This window comes from Echeneis naucrates, chromosome 20 (genome assembly GCF_900963305.1).
Source record: "Echeneis naucrates chromosome 20, fEcheNa1.1, whole genome shotgun sequence".
NCBI lineage: Eukaryota > Metazoa > Chordata > Actinopteri > Carangiformes > Echeneidae > Echeneis > Echeneis naucrates.
The window spans coordinates 175,058-190,359 of NC_042530.1; the positions used below are offsets into that span (position 1 = coordinate 175,058).

At 49.9% G+C, this 15,302-nt stretch overlaps 1 protein-coding gene across 1 annotated transcript in view; it reads left to right on the forward strand.

The window, feature by feature from the left end:
* kmt2ca (lysine (K)-specific methyltransferase 2Ca) overlaps nucleotides 1-15,302 on the forward strand; it is a 36,932-nt gene that overhangs the window by 5,176 nt on the left and 16,454 nt on the right. The window contains exons 11-36 of the mRNA XM_029528812.1: nucleotides 364-478; nucleotides 558-721; nucleotides 1,094-6,120; nucleotides 6,210-6,359; nucleotides 6,639-7,612; nucleotides 7,696-7,797; nucleotides 9,279-9,404; nucleotides 9,916-10,056; nucleotides 10,257-10,358; nucleotides 10,450-10,554; nucleotides 10,677-10,858; nucleotides 10,940-11,104; nucleotides 11,200-11,309; nucleotides 11,468-11,530; nucleotides 11,622-11,724; nucleotides 11,817-11,920; nucleotides 12,020-12,148; nucleotides 12,441-12,545; nucleotides 12,628-12,752; nucleotides 12,978-13,161; nucleotides 13,263-13,340; nucleotides 13,712-13,747; nucleotides 13,967-14,110; nucleotides 14,277-14,309; nucleotides 14,659-14,787; nucleotides 14,990-15,295. Coding sequence (XP_029384672.1) covers nucleotides 364-478; nucleotides 558-721; nucleotides 1,094-6,120; nucleotides 6,210-6,359; nucleotides 6,639-7,612; nucleotides 7,696-7,797; nucleotides 9,279-9,404; nucleotides 9,916-10,056; nucleotides 10,257-10,358; nucleotides 10,450-10,554; nucleotides 10,677-10,858; nucleotides 10,940-11,104; nucleotides 11,200-11,309; nucleotides 11,468-11,530; nucleotides 11,622-11,724; nucleotides 11,817-11,920; nucleotides 12,020-12,148; nucleotides 12,441-12,545; nucleotides 12,628-12,752; nucleotides 12,978-13,161; nucleotides 13,263-13,340; nucleotides 13,712-13,747; nucleotides 13,967-14,110; nucleotides 14,277-14,309; nucleotides 14,659-14,787; nucleotides 14,990-15,295 — 9,002 coding nt within the window. The remainder of the gene's footprint in view (nucleotides 1-363; nucleotides 479-557; nucleotides 722-1,093; nucleotides 6,121-6,209; nucleotides 6,360-6,638; nucleotides 7,613-7,695; nucleotides 7,798-9,278; nucleotides 9,405-9,915; nucleotides 10,057-10,256; nucleotides 10,359-10,449; nucleotides 10,555-10,676; nucleotides 10,859-10,939; nucleotides 11,105-11,199; nucleotides 11,310-11,467; nucleotides 11,531-11,621; nucleotides 11,725-11,816; nucleotides 11,921-12,019; nucleotides 12,149-12,440; nucleotides 12,546-12,627; nucleotides 12,753-12,977; nucleotides 13,162-13,262; nucleotides 13,341-13,711; nucleotides 13,748-13,966; nucleotides 14,111-14,276; nucleotides 14,310-14,658; nucleotides 14,788-14,989; nucleotides 15,296-15,302) is intronic.

The following is a 15,302-nucleotide window of genomic DNA, read 5'->3' on the forward strand; positions in this document are numbered from 1 at the left end:
TTATTTATTTATTTATTTTTTTCCCTTTTATTTTGTGCTCTTATCCCCGATTACGGAAAACAGCAGAACAGAGTCTGAACTTAGTCAGGCATGTCATTAGCTGTGGTTGAGCTGAGTCTGAACATGTGGAGATTTTGAGACATTTTTAAAGCCTTATTTAGGAACACAGAAAGACATGAAGGGTTAGGGTTAACAGCCTTAATGTGGCTCTAAAAAGGGTTAAACTGGATCAGGACCACTTAACATGAGACGCAATGTCTAAACTGTTCAGCCACCACAGTTATCAGATGAAAGTGACCAGTTCAATGTCAGTTCAGGACTCGTCTGCTGTGCGATGACCTGTTATCTGTCATCCTTTGTTAGGTTACGTGGGGATGATGGTTCGTTGCTGGTGTGTGAGCGCTGTGATAAAGCTTACCACACACGCTGTCTCACACCACCTCTGGATCATATACCAAGCACCAGCTGGAGGTGTAAGGTGAGAAACAGACAGACAGACAGAAAGACATCGGTGTCATCCTCAATGTTGACCTTCCTGTAACTGGTCAAACCTACAGAACTGCAGAATATGTCGTCGCTGTGGTGTGAGGTCATCAGGTCAGTGGGCCAATCACCCATTTTTGTGCAAGTCATGTGACCCGACCCTGCCCTGCCCTCTCTGTGGCCACGCCCCCAACACCTACACGCCACAGGAGTATCTCATCTGTACCTGCTGCTATCGGTATATACACACTCTTTCTCGCTCTCTCTCGGTTTCTCTCTATCTCGTGTTTGAAAGTTACTTCCTGTAGCTGCTTCATATTAAAAGCCCTGAACTGACGAAAAGACTTAATGTGGCTTTTACTGTGAAGCAGGTTAACTAACTAAATAAAATAACAACTGGTTGTAAGTCAGGGTTCAGATATGATGGCATCTCATTCCTGTGACCTTTTTGATTTGCACAGTTTCAATAATGTTTCCCAGTAGCTTACCCCCTATAAACAAACTCCTGCCATCTTCTGGAATCTCCTCCCTCTGTGTTATGGGACTGAACTCATTTCCTGCTTTTAGTGGTTTAGCAAGAACACAATTAGATTTTTGTGTTGTTTTACAGGTGTGTCCATACAGAGTGCATTGTCCAGGCTGGGGAGGGCAGGGCAGGGTCTGAAAATTACATTTGCTCCACCTGCAGGCCTCAGGAGGAGGATCTCATTTTGAACACTCCAATCTCACACAGTCCAGCCCGGCCCCTCAGTCCCCTTACCATTTCACTGTCACCAAGTCCCATTCAAACTGAGGATCCACCCATCAGTTCGACTACTCATAGCCCGGTCCAGGTCATTGGCTTAGAGCCACCAAAAAGTCCTATCAAGACAAGACATACACAGCAGAGTCCTGCACCTACTCACCCAGACCCTTCGGAGCTCCAGCAAAGTCCTCCACCTACTCACCCAGACCCTTCGGAGCTCCAGCAAAGTCCTCCACCTACTCACCCAGACCCTTCGGAGCTCCAGCAAAGTCCTCCACCTACTCACCCAGACCCTTCGGAGCTCCAGCAAAGTCCTCCACCTACTCACCCAGACCTTTTGGAGCTCCAGCAAAGTCCTCCACCTACTCACCCCGACCCTTCGGAGCTCCAGCAAAGTCCTCCACCTACTCACCCCGACCCTTTGGAGCTCCAGCAAAGTCCTCCACCTACTCACCCCGACCCTTTGGAGCTCCAGCAAAGTCCTCCACCTACTCACCCCGACCCTTTGGAGCTCCAGCAAAGTCCTCCACCTACTCACCCCGACCCTTTGGAGCTCCAGCAAAGTCCTCCACCTACTCACCCCGACCCTTTGGAGCTCCAGCAAAGTCCTCCACCTACTCACCCCGACCCTTCGGAGCTCCAGCAAAGTCCTCCACCTACTCACCCCGACCCTTCGGAGCTCCAGCAAAGTCCTCCACCTACTCACCCCGACCCTTCGGAGCTCCAGCAAAGTCCTCCACCTACTCACCCCGACCCTTCGGCGCTCCAGCAAAGTCCTCCACCTACTCACCCCGACCCTTCGGACCTCCAGCAAAGTCCTCCACCTACTCACCCCGACCCTTCGGACCTCCAGCAAAGTCCTCCACCTACTCACCCCGACCCTTCGGACCTCCAGCAAAGTCCTCCACCTACTCACCCCGACCCTTCGGACCTCCAGCAAAGTCCTCCACCTACTCACCCCGACCCTTCGGAGCTCCAGCAAAGTCCTCCACCTACTCACCCAGACCTTTTGGAGCTCCAGCAAAGTCCTCCACCTACTCACCCCGACCCTTCGGACCTCCAGCAAAGTCCTCCAAATACTCACCCCAGTCCGTCGGAGCACCAACAAAGTCCTCCAAATACTCACCCCAGTCCGTCGGAGCACCAACAAAGTCCTCCAAATACTCACCCCAGTCCGTCGGAGCACCAACAAAGTCCTCCACCAACTCACCCCGACCCGTCGGAGCTCCGGCAAAGTCCTCCACCAACTCACCCCGACCCGTCGGAGCTCCGGCAAAGTCCTCCACCAACTCACCCCGACCCGTCGGAGCTCCGGCAAAGCCCTCCACCTACTCACCCCGACTCGTCGGAGCTCCGGCAAAGCCCTCCACCTACTCACCCCGACCCGTCGGAGCTCCGGCAAAGCCCTGCACCTACTCACCCCGACCCGTCGGAGCTCCGGCAAAGCCCTGCACCTACTCACCCCGACCCGTCGGAGCTCCGGCAAAGCCCTGCACCTACTCACCCCGACCCGTCGGAGCTCCGGCAAAGCCCTCCACCTACTCACCCCGATTCATCAGAGGTTCATAGTCCTGCACTATCAGAGCTTCAACAAAGTCTTACACCTACTCACCCTGATGCATTTCAGCTTCAACAAAGTCCTTCACATGGTTACCCTGACCAATCAGAGCTTCATCAAAGTCCTGCACCATCAGATCTCCAACAGAATCCTGCATCCACTCACCCTGATCTGTCAGAGCTTCATCAAAGTCCTGCTCCTGCTTACTATGATCCATCAGAGCTCCAAGAAAATCCTGCATCGTCAGAACATCAGCAAAATCCAGCACTTGATAACCCTGATCCATCAGAGCCCCAACAAAGTCCTGCACCCAATCACCATGAGTTACCAGAGCTCCAACAAAGTCCTCTACCACCAGAGCTACCATCCACTCACCCTGATCTATCAGAGCTTCAACAAAGTCCTGCATCTTCTCACCCTGATCCATCAGAACACCAAAAGAGTCCACCACCTTCTTATTCTGGTGAAATAGATCTTGAAACAAGGCCTTCACAATCTTGCCTTGACACTGGAGAACTTCAACAAAGTCCTGCACCTTCTCACCCTAATCTTACACAACAGAAACTATTGCAATTCCACCACGTTCCTGCTAAAGTTCATGACAATTGTACACAGTCTCACCATAGTTCAACACAACTCCAAAAAAGAACGATGTCATCCCGTCCTGGTCCTACTGAGCTGCAAAAAACCCTGACCCAAATGGCTTCCATGCAAGACCAAAATAGTCCTTGTCAGCTCAGTTGCACCTCTCCCAAGCAGAATTCCGCAGACATTCGGCATACAGCTACTGAGTCTCAACAGAGTCTAGCGCAGGGCAGTCCAATGTCTCATAGCCTTGGACAATTTTTGCCCAGACCTTCATTGAACAGTCCCCCCCAAGTTCAGCTAGGACTTGCAGAGTCTCAGCACAGCCCACAAAGTCCTGCTCGGGACCCCACTGCCCAGACACAGCATGATAGCTCATGTAGCCCTGCCGTCACCATAATCGCAGAGTCTCAGCACAGTCCACTGCAAACAGGGAATAGCCCTACTCCACATAGTCCCGCAGAAGGCCTCACATCCCCTTCACAGAGTCCCATACAGGAAGTTGAATCTACACTGGACCAGGAAAGCCCTGGATCAAGCAACCCTGCTCAACTGCAATGTGGGCCTGCACAGGAAATTTCTACACTGGACCAGGACCTCTCAACAATATACTGTAGGTCTGCCCAGACGCAAAGACGACATGCCTCACTGAGGCCACTTTCAGCACCATGTAGCCCATCAGCATCCCCACTTAGACCCATACAATGTAGTCAGTCACAGCCTGCTAGCCCTGCCCAGCATAGCCTGCTTCCTTCATGGCTTAGTGCACAGTTAGGGGTCACTGAAGAATGCACGCAAACCAGCACCACAGAACTGAATTTCTTGGAGCATTGTCCTGCACAGGTGAGTTCCAACTTAAATGGCCAGACACTGGAAAGTAGCCCTGTCCCTCTCAGCCCCAACTCTGAATTGCCCACTGTGCCCCCTGACAGTCACAGCACAGACAACCCATCCCCAACATGTAGCTCCCACCAAGTCCCTGCTGTCATTGCACCAGAAAGCCTTGTTCACACTAGCACTTCAGCAGAACACAGTAGCCTAACTCTCTCCCCTTGTGCTGATGAGATGGAGGAAAGTCTTCCCCCAGCTAGCCAAGTTCATCAGAGTCCTTCTTGTGATAGACTGTCAAGTTACATTGAAGGCAAAGTTAGCCCCATACATATCCAGGCTAGCCAAGCCCATGCTAGTCCTGCACAAGCCAGTGAAATGCCTACCAGCCCTACCAGCTCTTTTCAAGCCTTTGCTAACCCCACCCACATCAGCCCTGGAGCTGTTTGGACCAGCCCAGCAGCAAAAGCAACACCTACCCACTCTCCCCCTGGTAGTCCAGTACATACAAGTGTTTGTCATACTTGTTCAGTCCATGCAGAACCAAAAAGTGGCTCTGGTCTGTTAGGGAGTGTAGGTCGTCAAGAAGGGACTAGTCCAGATGTTTGTAGTTTTGCTGAGCTGGCACAAAATCGGGTAACTCAAAGTCCCATAAATCCTCATCAGTTAAGTCACTCACATGCTCAAACTACCTGCAGTCCTTTGCAGTCTCCAGCTAGCTTTAGTCCTTCACACTGTAGGCTGACAGCTACTAGCCCTGCTATTTGTCCTATTAGCCACAGTCTGAGCAACGTTACTTCAGACAGCAGTGGCAAGAGAGGTCCTCACTCTGCTAGCATTACTGATGTTTGTGTCATCCATAGTCCACCTGGGTCTAGTCCTGCTGGTCAAGATAGTCCTATTCATATACGGAGCACTTTTACTTGTGCCCACTCAGGTCCCCTACAAAGACCCTCATTCACTAACTCAACATACAGCAGCCCTGCACATGCTTCTGTTGTTTGCGTTAGTCCATCTCACAGTCCAGCTCAGGCCAGTGAAACTGATCATAGACCTACACACACTGGAACCAAGTCTGGGCTTAGTTCGTCTCAGCTGTGCCCCTCTTTGGTTAGTTCAAGTCTTAATCTGGATACTGCAGACAGTTCCCTAATCCGTAACTCTGTTCATCCCAGTACAGTTGATCTTGATCCTGGTCTTTTTATTCCTATAGACAGTGTGACACAGATAAGCCCCCATCCTGCCAGCTCCCTGCCCAATGACTCAGCTGCTGCTAGCCCTAACCAGGCTAATCTGACCCAGGTTCATCAGCCCCCAGTTAGTCCTCCCCCTGCCCCTGACAGGTCTGCTGGTGAAAGCAGGACAAACACTGCTTTGGTCAGTCCTTTGTATCAAAGGCCACCCTCCCCTGTTGATGCTACGTCCACAGAGGCCAGTCTGGGCCCCTCTAGCCCTGACCATATCAGCCCCACTCAGGATAACACTGCAATGCCTGATATGAGCCCAAATACCTGCAGTCCACCCCCTGTCCCCTCACAACTCAGTCCTGCTCAAATACCTTCCTCTCAAGCTTCACAAGCGCTAGCTAGCTCTGTGCACGATGGCCCAGCTGCAGGTCCTGTTTGTGGCCCTATGGATTCAGGTGAAACACTGACTACCCCAAGTTCTGGTTCTGTCAGTCCTGAGCGGCCAGACGTTATTCTCAGTCCTACTATTAAAAGCACCATGAGATGTGAGGCTAGTCCTGTTCCTAGTCCAGTCTGTTCCCTTGTTCCCCCTGTGAAGTCTGAAAACAGCCATAGTCTTGGTCCAGCTGGCCCTGTGCAGCCTGAAGCTGGTCTTGGTTCCGGTCCAGGAAGCTACTCAGTTCCTAGTTGCCAGCAAGACATAGAAGCAGAGGAGGAGTCTGTCGCTACTGTGGGTGAGTGTTCAACTACAAAGGTGTGATGCAGAAAACTGGATAAATGTGTCATTGTGAATGAATAGTACAACATGTTTTTGTCTTTCCAGATTTCAACATGGCTAACAAACAGAAAGAGGAGGTGGAGCAGAGTAAGACTGACGAGGAGATAGACAGAGAGGCTACACAGAAACAAGAGGAGCAGCCTGTAGGGAGGATGGAGGAAGGAGAACGAGCCCAGGAGAAGGATCCTTCTTCAGGTAGGTAACAGCATTAAGAATAAAGAGGCAGAGACTGCAGTGCTGCGGGGTCGATACATCACCCATCAGCCCAACTCTTCTCTGAATCCAGTCCACTTCTTTTGAAAACCCATTGCCATATTCAGAGCTAACATTCACCTGGACTCCAAGCTCCTATCTGATCTTCATCACAATGATGAGCAAACATGATTTAATTGAAATGAAACACAATAAGTGTGTTGTTTTGTTCTTTGATTTGATTTGATATCAAAAGACTTGTCACTCTTCATTTCTCTGTAGGAATCCAGTCCACGTTGGTCCTGAATGAAGACCATTACTCTCCTTCTCACACTGCTCCTGCCTCACCCTTCCTCTCGCAGCCAGCTCCTCCTTCCTGCAAAACTCCAACACCTCAGTCTGCTTTGCCTGTTCAGTACCCCTCAACCTCCCCCACATCTCCACCTCCTTCCCACCACATCCTCTCACCACATTCTCCACCTCCTTGTCCTCCTGGAGCTGGCACTCCAGAGGTGTCCACCCCCGCTTCTACTCCTCACAAATTGGCCTTACCCCGCCCCTGCTTCCACCACACCCGATCTCCCTTCTGCCCTCAACCCCAGGAAGAGCTGTCCACCATTGAAAGAGAAATCAAGATTGCGACAGGATCAGAGGATGAACCAGAGGACAAAACACTTTCCAGCCAATCACAGAGACAGTTTGAACCCATTGCTGTGGCAACAGAACCAACCAAAGATGAGCGCCAATCACACATGGTCCCTTCACATTGGGAGGAAGAGGAGCCCACTGACACACTGGAGCCAGCATCAGAGAGAGTGGCCACACCTGAGGCTGGGCAACAGCCAATGAGGGAGCGGAAGGAAGTAGAGGAGGGGGAGGAGGTGGAAGGGGTAAGGGGCAGGATTTATGAAGAGGAGGAGGAGCCTGTGAGCCCTGTTCTGGACCTGGACACTTCTTTTGACAAGGAGGTCATGGAGCTGATGACCTCATCTCCTCCACCCTCCCTCCTACACCTTTCCTCTTCCAGCACCCCACCTCTCTCCCGACGGGGGAAAGGTCGTATTCTCAGGCCTCCCCCCTCCTCCGCCAGGCCGTCAGATGACCTTTCCATCCGTCTGAGGCAGTCTCCCTTCTCCACTGAGGCCTCCCCCGAAACCTCCCCCACCAGAACTCCTGTCTCTCCACCTCCACTCTCACCACTCTCACCTCCTCTCAGGTCCTCTCCCTCCTCCAGAGAGTCTCCACCACTGTCCAAGGTAATTTAAAAAAGGACGACTCCTCATCACATCACCTCTGACCTCAGGTCTGCCTGACGACCTCTGATATGTTTATCTTCCAGGCACCTCCCATCACTGTGCTCCCGCTCACTCCTAAGATCGGGATGGGGAAACCGGCCATCTCAAAAAGGAAGTTCTCCCCTGGCAGAGCCAGAGTCAAACAGGTATGTGACCTTTGACTGTGTGTACACTTGTGTTGGGCCCAGCGTCCTGGCTGAACTGGTTTGAGGACAAGTATTAACCCAGTCTTACCAGTAAATCACTTCCATTCATTTTATTTACAGATAAAAACAGTTATTGTTTGATTGATAGTCAACAGCTGATCAGAAAGTTTGCATTACTATAAATATAAAGTTTTAAAGTTCACATTCTCTTAAGAGAGTGGAAGCAGCTCTTTGTCTTCCTCTTCCTCAGTGATCGGACAGTACACCTCACTGTGAAGAAGGTGTTCCTTCTCATCCTCCCCTGTCATTCACTAACACTGCATCCATCTCCTGTGTTCTCAGCATGTTTGGTTCATACACAAAGACAGACATACACAGCTGCAGCATGGTGCCCTATGAGGAAAGAATGAGATCGGTGCATGAAATTTGTCTTCCAGTATGACAGTCGGTGTCCCAGTCTGTCTCGCAGTCTGTGTCTCAGTATGACAGTGTGATGTTTCCTCTGGGATTTTTTTCAGCAGCGGCGGCAGGCTCTCCAGGGGGGATGGCGGAGTAAACAAACGGCGCTTGACTGCAGATTTAACTTTCACAACCTATTTATTGGCTGGCCAGTTGAAAATGGCTTTTTCCCTTAAAATCACTACAACCTATACACCTCAGCTATAAACAATGTCAGATAAAGGCTGAATGTAAAAAAACAGTCAGTAAAACACTGATGATACATGATGACCGTCATCTTTTCCAGTTGTGTTTCTCTTCTTAGAGAACTTTTTGAACAAACTCATCTGAAAATGCAGTCAGCAGTGAATACATAATGACATGCAGATATTAGCTTAATGTTGTCAATTAGTTTACCCAAGTTAGCGTCACTGAGTTGGCTAATAAGTCTCCCTTTTCTCCGGTAATTCGCTGCCTTATTCCTCACAACTACACTTCTCTGACTCTGACCTGATGCCTGACGTGATGTCACTTTCAAGGCCGCACTCTCACGAGTAATTAACTCCAATAGGATCCCCCAGCCACCCCTCTTCCTCCCTTCTCTCTCCTCCGCTCATCATCACACAGGCTGTGCTGTAAAGATGGAGAGATGTGGCAGTGGTGCATTTGCGACCAAAAAAAAAAAAAAAAGACATTTGAAGGCGTAGCACCACTGCTAAATGAATTTAGAGGAAACACTGCAGTCAGTGTCCCAGCCGGTGTCCAGTTGGTGTCACAGTCAGTGTCTCAGTATGACAAATTGCATGTTGTTGTCATGGTAATTTGTCTCATGATTTTTTTTATTTATTTATTTATTTATTTCCCCTCAGTTTGACTTTTTGTTTTGTGGCCGTTGCATTTATTTTACTGCACTTTGTCCCACTCTTCCCCTATCTCTTCATTCTCTACTTCTTTATTGACCCATCATTTTTCTCTCCTCCCCCTTTCCTCCTTTTCTTTGGCCTCCTACACTCCATCCATCTTCCTCCTCCTCCCTAACTCAGGGTTCGTGGTGGAGTAATCGCAGGGCAGTGAGCCCCCCCTCGTCCTCCCAGGATTCCACAGGGGAGGGGGGGTGGGACAGCCCTAAGCCCCGTCCACCGGACTCCCCCCTCTGGAGCATGAGAGTGGTAAAGAAGTGCACCCTAACTCTGATAGGTTTCTGTAACTAACCACCAGCTTACTAATACCCGCCCTTCTGAGGTGTAGCAGTGTCAAAAACAGGTGTCTGCTTGTCTGTGTGTGGTGCTAACAGCAACTATCAATCTGTATTTCCCCCCCTCTGGGCTGTGAAGGTGAGCCATGAAACGCTCCTAACATCCAAAGACCCTCAGATTTTTTTCAAATCTCTGTGAGACAAATATCCAGGAAACAAACTGGGGGCATTCTTGAACCCCAAGACCACTGGGACATTCAGGGTCTATGGGAGGGTGGAATGGTCAGGGTCTACCTAAGTGCGAGGATGTTAAATTGAGTACAAATATCACTGAAGTCCTTGATAGTTAATCTCTATTAGGGGGCGTGGGACCTTGCCGGTATTGATGCATAATCACTGTTTCCATGGTAACAGATGTGTGGTGTAAGACCTGTCATTACAGCAATGACTTCATCTTCTAATGTAACCCCCACCCCACCCCCCAGGGCCGTGGTTCGGGGTTTCCAGGAAGGAGGAGGTCCAGAGGAGGAGGTGTTGGAGGAGGAAGAGGAGGAGGAGGAGCAGGAGGGGGAGGAAGAGGCCGGAGTCGACTGAAGACTCAGGACAGTCAGACTGTGTCCCCTGCTGTAAGAACACACACACATACAGGCCTATCTCTGTGGGGACATCTCTGTCCTGGTCCTGATTGGCCTGGTAGCCAAAGCCCTGTGTGAGGCGTTTTGGAGGTTGGCAGTCCTCTCAGAATTAGAAACACAAGTGGGAATGTCCAATATAGCAGCTGATCAGGAGCCGATATCAGGGTTTGATCATGCCTCCTCTTTGTCAGGGTGGATACTTGGAGCCGTTCCAGCCAAAGGAGGAGGAGGAGAACTCCATGCACAACACGGTGGTGATGTTCTCCACCTCAGACCACTTCACCCTCAGACAGGTCGACTCACCTGGACACACTGCCACTAATCAGAAGCAGAACATGCTGTGTTCCACATGTAGTAATCCTGTGTGTGTGTGTGTATGTGTAGGACATGTGTGTGGTGTGTGGTAGTTTTGGTCAGGGGGCTGAAGGCCGACTCCTCGCCTGCTCTCAGTGTGGACAGTGTTATCATCCATACTGTGTCAATGTCAAGGTCAGTAAACACACTGATTATTATTGTTGAACAATTGTACAATATTTTAAACTATATTCTGATCATTGACTATATAACTATATTCTGAGATCTGATCATTTGATTAATATCCCTGTAATCAGATTACACGGGTGGTTCTGACCAAAGGGTGGCGCTGTCTGGAGTGCACTGTGTGTGAAGCATGTGGCAAGGCCAGTGACCCTGGGCGACTGTTGCTATGTGATGACTGTGACATCAGCTATCACACCTACTGTCTGGACCCGCCTCTCCATACAGTACCTAAAGGTGCCTGGAAGTGCAAGTGGTGAGTCCGACTGTGTGTTGTCGTCTCTCTTGCTCTCGCTCTCTGTGTTGTCATCTTTCTCACTGTATGTGCTCTCTTCAGGTGTGTGTGGTGTGTCCAGTGTGGCTCCACCTCCCCCGGGCTGCACTGTGATTGGCAGAATAACTACAGTCGCTGTGGACCGTGTGCCAGTCTGAGCCGCTGTCCTCTCTGCCAGAGACAATACACACAGGACGACCTCATACTGCAGTGTCAGCAGTGTGACAGGTAACACGCACAGTATTGTAATGTAGTTGCTGGTCATAATTTCACTCTTAAACCCTGGATTTAGTGAGTGCGTGTGTGCGTGCGTGCGTGTGTAGGTGGGTCCATGCTGTGTGTCAAGGTCTGACCACTGAAGACGAGGTGGAGGTTGCTTCAGATGAAGGCTTTGATTGTTCGCTGTGCAGAACACACAGCCGCGGCTCATATGGTAAAAACATATGCAGACACAAAGCTGTGTGTGTGAGAAGCAACACCAGCATCACAGTAACCATACTGGTTACCGCACCAGTTGCTCTGCTGTTGTTTGTGTACATCGTTTATTCTGAACTGTGAATTCAACCTTGTGTGTGTATGTGTGTTGCTCAGGGAGTTCGGACAGTTTTGATTCTCCCTATATGGCTCAGATCATCTCCAGGATCAGAGAACCCGGTGAGTCTGCCTGTGACAATAACTGAGGTGCTGCCTCCATCATTGTCTCTGATCCCAAATCACTGTAATGTGTGTGCGTATGTTTCCCCAGACGTAAAGACCTACACTCAGGACGGAGTGTGTCTCACAGAGTCAGGTCTGTCTCATCTGCAGTCTTTGGTTGAACCGCTGACCTCGCCACGGAAATATCGCAGGTAAAGGTGTCTCTTCTTCTGTGATGGCTGTGTGCAGCTACTCCACATGAAGTGGCGAATCGTCAGGACGATCAGCTGTTTCCTCTCTGCAGGTGTAAACCCAAACTGAAGTTGAGGATCATCAACCAGAACAGTGTGTCTGTCCTACAGACTCCCCCTGACACCAACCCCCCCACTGAGCAGGACCACCGCAGAGGTCAGAGGTCACACATGGAAAACAGACTTTTCTTTTTGTAGCGACCTTTGCTATATGCCATGTGCTGATTATGATGTTGAATAGTCAAAAATTTTCCAGGTGACTTGGACTGTGACATGAAATCTGACTCCAGTCCTGAGCGAGACCACACCCACGATGACGATGTCACCAAGGAGCCTGAGGTTACCGACAGCAACAAAAAGAGGAAGAGAAAACCTTACAGACCTGGTGAGGTCTAGACTTCCTGTCCTTGTCTCCACTTTCCTCATGTCCTGTCTTCCTGTCTGCCTGTGTGTCTCTCTCCCTCTCTCAGCCCAACCAGTCGAGGCAGATGCCTCGTTTCTGCCTCTTAAAGGAAGTTTCTCCTGCTCATTGGGGGATCTGTTGGGTCTCTTTAAATAATTTTATAAAGAGTTTGGTCGCAATCTGTTCTATATGTAAAGTTCCTCGATGGAACTTTATTATTTATAAATATATATTATAAATAAATCTGATTTAAATCTGATTTGATTTGACTTAGGTATTGGGGGGTTCATGGTTCGTCAGCGTGGAGGGAAGGCTGGTCCGAGCAGAATAAAACTGTGCAGAAAAGACTCATCAGAGGCGATACTTGGTCAAGACGAACGTGAGACACCTGCACCTATAGACACATCCCCACTTCTGACTATCAGTGTGTGACTGTTTTAATCATGTGTGACCTGTATCAGGTCTGTTGGATGCTGAGGTTTCTATAGAGACAGCGCTCCCTGGAGACCAGATGATGGAGAAGGTGAAGAAGAGGTACAGGAAGAAGAAAACAAAGCTGGAGGAGGCTTTCCCATCATACCTCCAGGTATCTCTTGCTCACACACGCTCTCTCTCTCTCTCTCTCTCTCTCTCTCTCTCTCTCTCTCTCTCTCTCTCTCTCTCTCTCTCTCTCTCTCTCTCTCTCTCTCTCTCTCTCTCTCTCTCTCTCTCTCTCTCTCTCTCTCTCTCTCTCTCTCTCTCTCTCTCTCACACTCACTCACTCACTCACTAAATCCAAGCGTTTTCATTGGCTGTCTCTGTTATTGAACAGGAGGCGTTCTTCGGTCGGGATCTTCTGGACCGAAGCCGACAGGTGGACAGAAAGCCGGGGCCACAGATGCCAGGTGGCAGCCAATCAGGAGCAGCAACAGCTGACGTGCAAAGCATCGCCCCTGGTTTACATGGGCCCTCCCCTTCAGGGGTTAGTGCCATGGCAACCAGCAAACGAACACTGCGTGAGTCATTGTTTTTCTCACCACCGCAGATCTTCATCTTTCATTTCTGTTTAATTTTCATTGTGAATTGTGTGTGTGCGCGTCTATGTTCATCCATCCAGCAATGTCAGAAGAAGCTCTAATGGATCTGTCTGATGTTCTCAACACTGACCCTCATATACTGGCAACAGGACACACAGGTACACCCACCCCCACCCCCGTCCCAAATGCACACACAGTCAGGATGACCATGAACTTTGACTGAAAGCTCCTCATTCTGACTGGTCGGGATCTTCACACTTTTAAATTAAATTCAAACAAGAGATGGTGACCTGACAAAGGAGTGAGACCTCCTCAGGTCATCTGAACCCATCAAGGATGGCATTTCCATGACAGCAGAGAAGAAATACTGAGGGAGTGGTTATCTTGTACACAGGTAGACAACAGTTTAGAACCAGATTTTTGTCAGCTGATCTACACAGGGGTGAATGAATAGTGACACCAAAGAAGAAGATGATGGATTTTGGCACTTCAGATGTCTGCTCAAACCACAGCTTTGTTTTGTCTTCAGGTCAGTTCCAGGTGGAACGCTCCCCTTCTCCATTTGGTAAGACTCCACAGGACGGCCTCCTCCTCCTCCTCCCCCCCCCCCCCCCCCCCCCTGCAGATAAAACCTTATTTTTCTTCTTCTGCAGATAAAACCTACTGCTTCTTCTTCAGGTTCTTCCTTACCTCCAGTTTGTCCTTTCATTCAGATCATTATTTGACTTGTCTTTCTGTCTCTCTCTCCCTGTCTCTATCCTTCTGTCTCTCTATCATCTCCCAGCTGGGCTGGACATCGGCTGTATGACTGATGACACTTCACTAATCTCTGAGCCAACAGGAAGTGTTGGGCGTGGCCAGCGGATGGTGCAGGAAGAGCCTCTGGATGCCATCTTGAGTCCTGAGCTGGACAAGATGGTTTCTGACGGTGAGTGATGTCACGGATGCTCTGGCTGGATGCGCCTACATACCAGGAAGTGCCCTGATGTCACCCAGATGAACATTAAATGTGCTGTGGCTCATGGTCGTTATTCTCAGTTGATCAGTCCACCGTGAGGAGACAGCAGCTGATCTGTAATGTTGTTCTGTTCCAGGTGCCATCCTCAGCAAACTCTACAAGATCCCAGGTACACTATACTCTACACTCACATGTAGATTCACTTGATTTATTCACCTATCAAAACAGATGGAGACCAGATAGGTCTCTGGGACTGGTTCCAGGTACTTCAGCCAACGAGGGCCTTGAACCTTAGGCCCGCCTGGACCACACAAAGGAAAGGAGCTAGCAGACACTGGAAGTGTGATGTGAGAAACAGCTGATGGTAGTGTTAGACAGTAGGGAGGTCAGTTTCGGTGTGAACAGGACCAGTGATTCTGAGCTGATGATGACATCAACCAGGTTGTGTAGCTTTCTGTAATTCTGTGTTTTGTGCGCCGTCATATGGTGTATGTATGCATGTTTGTGTGTACATGCAGAGCTGGAGGGGAAGGATGTGGAGGAGGTGTTCACGGCTGTTCTCAGTCCAAACAGCAGCAACAACCAAGTGGAGCAGATCCAACACACATACACTGCTCCTGGGAGCAAGACACACACACACCACACAGGTATACACACCTATCTCTCACACACACACGCATGCACGCACAAGAATCTGTAACCTCGACCGCAGCTGATTGTGTCACTGATTCAGTAAGGACTCAGTTCCCTGTAATAGGGGACAGTAGCTCAGAAAACGAAATACAAACAGCTGACAGCTCAGCCTCTGAAGGAGACACTCTGATTGACTGTGACATTGTCTCTGAGCAGCTGCTGTGTTTCCACGACTACCACTGGTGAACGGCCTGACGGGAGCTCCTTCGCACTTCACCACTGTGCCCATGAGCAGCATCCAGGGTCAAGCAGGCTTTAGGATGCCTCCTCCTGATGCCCCAATTTCAGGAACGACCTTGGCTAATCAGGCGGTGGCAGCAGAGGGGGAGCAGGATGTCATGTCAACAGCTCAGAGAGGAATGTTAAAGTGGGAGAAAGAGGAAACGCTGGGAGAGCTCGCAACTGTCGCTCCTGTCCTCTACTGCAACACCAACTTTCCCCAGCTGAGAGAGCAGTTCCCTGGTATGTA